At 50.6% G+C, this 8,346-nt stretch overlaps 1 protein-coding gene across 1 annotated transcript in view; it reads right to left on the minus strand.

Annotated features, from left to right (window-relative positions):
* Positions 1–2,859: 2,859 nt before the first annotated feature.
* RRP12 (ribosomal RNA processing 12 homolog) overlaps positions 2,860–8,346 on the minus strand; it is a 29,446-nt gene continuing 23,959 nt past the window's right edge. The window contains exons 23-27 of the mRNA XM_040486916.1: positions 7,446–7,561; positions 5,917–5,989; positions 4,118–4,185; positions 3,738–3,820; positions 2,860–3,380 (exon numbers count right to left, since the gene is read on the minus strand). Of these exons, the coding sequence (XP_040342850.1) occupies positions 3,278–3,380; positions 3,738–3,820; positions 4,118–4,185; positions 5,917–5,989; positions 7,446–7,561 (443 nt within the window). The 3' untranslated portion in view covers positions 2,860–3,277. The remainder of the gene's footprint in view (positions 3,381–3,737; positions 3,821–4,117; positions 4,186–5,916; positions 5,990–7,445; positions 7,562–8,346) is intronic.

The raw sequence follows: 8,346 nt of genomic DNA on the forward strand, positions 1-8,346 counted from the left end.
AAGTGTTTATATTGGTAGGGTAAAAAGTTTGTGATAGGCAAGTGCAAATTTAGAATGTATACTTGTATTTAAAAACTCTGTTTTTTGGGGGGCACCTGAGTGGCTCAGTCGGTTAAGTGTCCGACTTCGGCTCAGGTCATGATCTCACGGTCCGTGGGTTAGAGCCCCGCGTGGGACTCTGTGCTGACAGCTCAGAGCCTGGAGCCTGCTTCAGATTCTGTGCCTCCCTCTCTCTCTGACCCTCCCCTGTTCATGCTCTGTCTCTGTCTCAAAAATAAACACTTAAAAAAAAAAAAAAGAAAAACACTGTTTTTGTATTTAAAAAAGCCTTGCACATAAAAAAACAGGAATGAAATATACAGTTGATATAGCTGACCCTTGAACAATGTGGGGATTGGGGCACTGACCCCCCCTTCAGTCCAAAATCCACATATAACTTTTGACTCCCTCAAAACTCAACTACTAATAGCCTACTGTTGACCAGAAGCCTTACCGATAACACATATTTGGTATATATATTATATACTGTATTCTTACAATAAGGCTAGAGGAAATACCATTCATAACATCATGAGGAAGAGAAAATACATTTATAGTACTGTGCTGTAGTTATCAACGTTTATTTATTTTTGGGACAGAGAGAGACAGAGCATGAATGGGGGAGGGGCAGAGAGAGAGAGGGAGACACAGAATCGGAAACACACTCCAAGCTCTGAGCTATCAGCCCAGAACCTGACGCGGGGCTCGAACTCACGGACCGCGAGATCGTGACCTGGCTGAAGTCGGACGCTTAACCGACTGCGCCACCCAGGCGCCCCTATGTGCTGTAGTTATCAAAAACAACCCATGTGTAAGTGGACCCATGCAATTCAAATCTGTGTTGTTTCAGAGTCAGATGTACAAAGATTAACAGTGAGAATTTGGTGGAAGGAGTCTAGCTCTTGCTTTTATTTTTGTTTTTTTTTTTTTTTCCCAAATGCTCTGTGATTCTTTAGTACTTTTATAGTGAAGTAGAGAATACATTCTAATTTCCTAAGTTACCCTGTGATGGAACGTAAGCAACAATGAAGAGAGAAAACAGACTACTTGGACATCGGAGGTAATTTTCTCACATGTTGCAAACGACGCCGGAAAACAGGATGAAGCATGTGGACTGAGGTGGGCTTGCAAATGAGACAGTGGAGGTAAGATGACAGCCACCATCAGGCCAGCTGCCTCGACCCCAGGAAGCTGCACTTCCCAGGAAGGGGTGAGGTTGGTTTGATCGGACCCACCTGTGTGCAGAGGCGTCAGGATGGGGGCCATGAATGGACCGCCTTTGTAGATCCCCAACACTGCCCACGTCCTCAGCCAACACCAGGGTGGCTGTTTCAGTGCGGCCAGGCAGGGCATGCTCTGTCTCCCATTTCTGAGAAGGAATCGAAGGTGGACCCCAGAAAAGAAAGCTGGAATAAGTCTGATTCTGACCTGCCAAAAGCGTAATAAAATTAAAGCAGTGCATCTGGACCTTGGCGGAGACCCTCAGATTTTCTAGTGGTCCTGAAATTGAATGAGCCTTGCATTGATAAATACTCCCAATTCTCCTTCATTACCCCCACTGTGGGGACAAAAGCAGCACTGACTTTGACAACAAATGTTTCCAGCACCTTAGGTCTCTGGGACAGATCAATTCTTGCCTCTGCTTCGAGGTAATGTGCATCCGAAGTCTACTTCCAAGAGTATGGAATTCAGCACATCACCAAGACCAATCTTTCTGGGTCACCTGCCCTAGCTCTACCTTTGGAAGAAAACAAAGGTCCTTGGAAAGCATACAATAGTAAGCACAACTGGCTCCTCCTACTTCATGGAGTGTCCTACTGCATGTGGCTAATTTCCTGAGAAAGGAAATAGGAAAGGGCTAGGATAGGCCTGATTTGTCCATAAGAGTAACCATGGGGATCACGGTTAGACCACCTTCCTGGCTCTCCAAGCCCAGTCTTTGTGAACAAGGCATGCAAAGAGCGCCACCTGTGGGTGAAGTGTGGTTCCTCTCCACTTCTTCGTTCCAGATTCAGTGGGAGGAAATGCTCTCATTTGGGGGTCAATGGATCAAGTCAAGACTAGAGCTCCCTTGGAGGATGAATGCAACTGTGCACAGGGCCTCCTGGGAGCATTATCAGAGCCAAGGGCATGAAACTAGAATGGAAACTATTGAGCATGTGTGGTGGAGGGGGTGGGGTGTCTCATGTCAAATGGGGAGAATTTGAGATGAGAAAAATTATGGATCAAATGCCAGGGGACAATTCTTCCTACTGGGGATGGGGGACTAGCCCTGGGGTTCCTTGCTTCTTGATGCCTGTTGGGAAAGCACACACAGGGGTACCATGGCCGATAAAGTGACTTCAGGAGCAATGCTCCAGACCAACAAAGCTGGATGGTGAGAATCATGCTGCTCTTTCCACAACTTGTCTATTTGTCTGGGAAAAACAGGACGTGATGATGATCAGGGAGGTGGGTGATCAGGCTGCACTCGGCACTCAGAGGGGCTCAGTGAACCAATGAACAAAGCTGCCGAGGAAACCTGTGCCTAGGGGCAACCTGGGGCACCCTCTGCTTCCTTCCTATTCTGTCTCTACAGACCAGCCCCAGAGCATTCACTGCCCCTCCTGCCCCTCCAAATGTCACTTTCTGACTGAGACACTAAGTGAAGTCAGGGAAACCTCCTGACATAGGTGGGCAAGTTCTAAGGCCTGACCTAGGGCTACCTGCTATGCCTTAGATTGGATGCTGGGACTGGAAAAGAAGAGGTCAAGCCACTGCTGCCAGTAACTGGACACAGTTCTTGTCCATGGAGGGGCAGGTGATAAAACACAGTGTTTCTAGGGAAAATGCATGGCGGTCCATGTTTATTCTACATCCGATCACAGCAAATCTTCCACACCCAGACCACAGCCAGGCTAAGTGCCATGTGGCTATAAGCGGCTAGAAGAAACAGGAAACCGTCTGCTCTGGTGCGCATGGCTGCTCTGGGCAGAAAGCACAGCTGCCTCATTGGCCGATTCACAAGCAGCGAGGCCACATTCCCATCTCCAGGCCTTAGGGACATCTCTAAAGGGCGGCTCCTGTTTGGAGCTTCCAAAATCCTGGGTGCCTCTCTGGAAGCCAAGCTCTGTCCAGCAAGTCATTCCGAATCCAGGCTCTGCCAGAACCTTCAGTATCTGGAACTGATGTCAAAGCAGCTTGGAAGCTGCAGAGACCTTACACTGGGTCCCAGGGCAGCTCTGGGGGCCTCGAGGCTTTAGGGCCGACAATCCTTTCTGCGGAGTTTGTGTCCCACCTGGGATCCTCGCTGGGCAGCTTTCACCAGGCCTTTGAACTGGCCCTGCAGCTTCACCTTCTTCCTGCAGGAACAAGGAACAGAAGGTCACATCCCTGAAGACAGGTGGTCTCTCTTCCCATAATGCTGACCAATGGCTCCCCCAGCATTAGCGGGAACTGGGGAGAAAGGGTGCTGCCTGGCAGTGGGCAGCACGTGCTCTGGGCACAGGTGCTTTCCTGCTTACAAGAGCAGTTCAAGTCAATAACGCATGTGGGCACCAACTACATGAAGGTGCACATTAGAAAGCAAAAATAAAAAAAAAACTGGAAGACACTGGAGCAATTAAGTTGAGACTTTACTGAGAATAACGCCCTCCCCTCTTTGGAGCACTGAGCTCCCCACCCCCACTGCCCCAGCCAGACCCCGCACAATACTGTACCTTCGGTTGAGCTTAGTTCTGTTGAGGGGGATGTAGGCATAGGGGTCGAGCCGACCTTTCTTCTTCACGTCACCCTTTGCTTTCTGCTCAGCCAGAGAGAGAGAGAGTCAACTAGGAGTACAGGGTTCCCCTTCCTCCCTGCCCCTGACTTAACAGACCCCGTGTCCTCCCCTTCACTCTGTGCCCTGGTGGCACCAAAGGGCTCCTGTAGTTCAGGAATGCCAACCAACAAAGGCATGGACTTTAAATGCTAACAAGACCTCAGTGTGTCCCTCGGTGTGGCCGGAGTCTGGCTCCACAAAGGTGGCTCTCCAGAAGGGTGATGGGCACAGCTACCCCCATCCTTTCCCAGAGGCTCTGTCCCTACCCATGGCTCTTACCTTGGCCTTGTATTCGGCCCCAGGTATAGCCTTCTTGGCCACAGGGCGATGGATACCAGAGCCTCCAGCTAGAGGGGGAACACAGAGACCATGAATCAGGCAAAGCCAGGGCAGCTTCCTCCTGGGAGAAGGCAGTGGGTACCTTGTCTTTACAGAGCCTCCAGGGAGCAGAGAAATCAAGGCTAGCAACGGCTCTGTCCCCTACCAACCAAGGACAAAGACCTTCCTCGAGAAGGGACTGTCTAGTGGCTTAACAGTTAAGACCAGTGGGCTCCTCAGGCTGACTTGAAGCCACACAGACCTACCAATGACCTCTGAGGACATACACCTTCTCCACTAACATGAACCACCCCAGTCTCCAAAGCTAAATCTGTTCCGTTTGTCCCAGGAGAAAAGAACACAGCCTTTGAAGTCAGACAGACCCAGGTTCGACTCCCTGATTTACCACTACCAGCTCTAACCTCAGCAAGTCTCTTAATTTCTGGATCTTTTAAGTTTGTCTATAAAATGAGGTACTTTGGGCTTGATCTCATTCAGGCTTCACAACAACACTGGGAAAGAAAGGCAGCTCCTGTCCCATTGTACAGACACAAAAACTGTGGTTACAGAAATCCAGGTGCTTCCAAGGTCACTTGTTATTTCCGGTCCGATTTCAACACACTCACGGATGACTCAGGAGGACTCTTTTTAGATGAGTCAGATGAATCCCACTTTTTTTTTTTTTTTTTTTTTACAGATGAGAAACTAGAACCTCAGAGAGGCAGCAGGACTGGGCCACGTTAGCCACAGAGCTAAGAGCCAGCAGTCTTGAACCCAGGCCTCCTCCACATCATCTGGTTCTGCACCACACCACCTCAGAGCATAGTAGGTAAACTAGGCCCTGGCCTGTGGGGCCACAGAGTGGGAAGCCGTGAAGCTCTCCAGCTGGGTTAGGATGCCTTAAGGCTCTGAGAACATACCTGCTGCTGGAAACGGAGACTGTGCTTTTTTTTTTAATTTTTGAGAGGACGCGCGCATACGATGTGTGAGCAGGGGAGAGGGGCAGAGGGAGAGAGAGAATCTCAAGCAGGCTCCACACTCAGCACGGAGCCTGATTCAGGGCTCGATCCCACGACCCTGGGATCACGACCTGAGCTGAAATCAAGAGTCGGATGTTTAACCGACGGAGCCGCCCAGGAGCCCCTGGGATTGGGGACTTTCTACAGGAGCCCCTGTACCTCCAGATATATAGCAGGGGTTCTGCTACAGGGGCTGCCCTCAGGGGAAGGAGGCAGAGGTGAGTAACAGAGGCCTCCCCTGGCATTTGGCAGCCACACTGGTGTCTTTAGCAGCTGCTGCAGGAAAAGGAACAGCTTAGGGGACCAGAGACAAATGTATAGGGGAATCCCCTGGGCAGGCCCACCACTGACCCTCCCAGCTGCCATCCTCAACACAGGCTGAAGTGGTCTCCCAAACCCAGCCTGACCCAGGGCTGGACAAGAGAGACAGACACCTCCCAGGAAAACAAGGGGTGGGCTGCAAGCCTCACAGAAGGCCTAAGTGGGTGGGACAGAGATGGGGCTCAGGGGCTCTCTAGAAGGGCTGGGGGTTCCATGCGCAGATCCCCCAGACTCTTCTTCATCCCAAACATTCTCAGCCCCCAGACCAGTCTTGGGAGACAGATCAGCCAATCTTTGTTGGTGCTGACTTGACTACAATCGGGCCATGCCATGCAAACCTGTGGTTCTGCCTGCCACTGCCCTGTCTAATGCAGGGGACAGGGAACACAGTGTCCCAAGAGGGAAGAGTGGAAGTCTCACCTTGGTACTGAGGGGGCATCTCCAGCTCCTCATCGTCAGCCTCTTTCTGATGCTTGAGCTTCTGATGTTTCTTCTATAACGTGGTGCACAAAATTCATTAACAAGGGTACACGATCATCCTCATTAATGTTCATAGTAAAAGCAACTGCAAACTATGCTAGCAGGAAAGGTCCTCTGCCAAGCACTCAATCCCCCACTTTCAGATGGGAACACCAAGGCTCAGAGAGGGTAAAGAACTATCCAAGATCACACAACTAGGCAGTGCAGAAGTAAGTTCCAGCCCAGGCTGTGACCACAATCTCATCTGCTTGCTTCACACAGAACTCCTGTCCCAGGGCAACAAGTACCTGTCTGGGAACCCCGACCTCAGCTTAGCTGGTGCAACGCTCCTACTCAGAGGAGGCTTCCTGCATCAGAGGCCTCTCAGACCCCCGGCTACCCTCTGACCCCATAACTATCTGATCTTTTATGTCTGATTTTCACCCAGGAATTCTACGTGGGTGCAATGCTCTGATAACCGGGTACCTCTTTGGCCCTGGCGGGAAGATGGGCATTTGGCCAGGGATAGGGCGTCATGAATAGGACATTCACGAAAGCAGTAACTGGGGGAAAGATCATCAGAACTATACTTGTGCACTTGCCATGTCCAATCTCATCAAGCCAACCCAGTAATTCCACAAGATTCACAGGTGAGGAGCTGAGTTTGAGAGGTTAGGCTGACGCCGAAATGGGACCCCAGTACCTGCATCTGCACTGCTAATTTAGTATCCCCGCCTATGCAGCTGTTCCCCAACGGGGACACCCAGGAAGGCTGGATGGGCTGGCCAGGCCCCGAGAGGACACGGAGGGAAGACGCTGCTCCTAGACACCCTCAGAAGTGCTGTTCACTGGGCTTGGGAAGGACGGTGAGGGGTTGGGCCCACATCACCCTGCTGGTTCAGGTGGGGCAGGTGAGAAGCTGCACTCCACCCTGGGAGATACCAAGGTTAAATTCTTGGGCTCAGGAGGCTGGAAGGCCATGGTTTAAATCCCATCTGCATCTAACAACCCCTGTGAACTTGGGCAGGATAAGCCTCCTCTGGAAACGGGGATAGAGTCCCGTCTCTTGTGAGGATTAGGTGAGATGACACACGGGCCCCTCGGTACTCCTCAACGGCTCCCTGCAGGAACCTGCCCTTGGAACACATAGGCCAGCTGTTGCCTTTGCAGTCTGCCCAGCACATGCCCTCGGAAGAGACACACAGGGCTCTCTCTTCCTTCAGCTGGGCAACTCCACCAACACGGAAGCATCAGGTGCCTGGGGCCCCCTCCCACACCCCACAGAGCAGTCGGCCATTACACTGTGCCCTGTACATGCACACCACATCCTCTGGACCATCTGTTATGCACAGCTTCAAGGCACTCCTGTGCATTCAGGAAGCAGGGCAGGTGGGGGTGGGTGGGAGGTGGGCGGGGGAGAGATGGCTGAAAGCTGTCAGCCCAAGGCTTTGCCCTGAGGGCCCAGCACCCCCATCAGAGGAAGTACTCACACTCCTGACACCCGTGTCTTCCATCAGGTCAGCCATCTCTTCATCCTCCCCTGGAACCAAAAGAAAGTCCTGTGAGCACACAGGGAGCACCCCTGACAACTCCAGAAAACTTGCATCTTTCTGTGGGAGACAAGACCCCTGAACACTGACTGCAACTTTATCTTTCCCATCCCAGGCCCCAGGGACAACAGCCCCTCAAGGAAGTCATATTCCTACTCCTGAGACAAATACAGCTTTTTTTAAGACCCTAAGAAAGCCCTGGTTTTCCTGGGGAGTCACGCGCACCCCAGCCCCACATACATTCTGCTCTGCCAAGAGGACAGCCTCATTCTCCTACTTGAGAATCCTTTTTGTTTTTTCGCTATACATGCTGAGCTCTGTGTGGGGATGAGCCAAAGAAGTACGAATCAAGAAAATGCACAGGCAACCAAAATAAAAATAGATCAAAAAGACTATCTCAAAATTTCAAAACTTCTGTGCATCAGGGGACACATCAACGGACTGAAAATGCACTCTACAGAATGCATGAGAGAATGGTTTTTCAAACCATACAGATAAAGGATTACACAGACTAGCAGACTACGTAAAGACCACCCACAAACTCAACAACACAAAAGAAACATCTCAATAAAAAAATGGGCAAAGTGCTTGCATAGACAAAGGGAATTCTGAGACACGCTACAACATGGGTTAACCTTGCAGATATTATGCTGAGTAAAACACGCTAGTCACAGACAAATACTGAATCATTTCACTTACATGAGGTACCTAGATGCATATTCAAATTCAAATTATTACAGACAGATTCTGGAATGATGGTTGTCAGGGTCTGGGGTGGGGGCAATAGTTGTCGTTTAACGGGTAGAGACTTTCAGTTTAATAGGCGAAAAGAGTTCCGGAG

Source organism: Herpailurus yagouaroundi, unplaced genomic scaffold (assembly GCF_014898765.1).
Source record: "Herpailurus yagouaroundi ecotype Mexico unplaced genomic scaffold, PumYag 163, whole genome shotgun sequence".
Taxonomy (NCBI): Eukaryota; Metazoa; Chordata; class Mammalia; order Carnivora; family Felidae; genus Herpailurus; species Herpailurus yagouaroundi.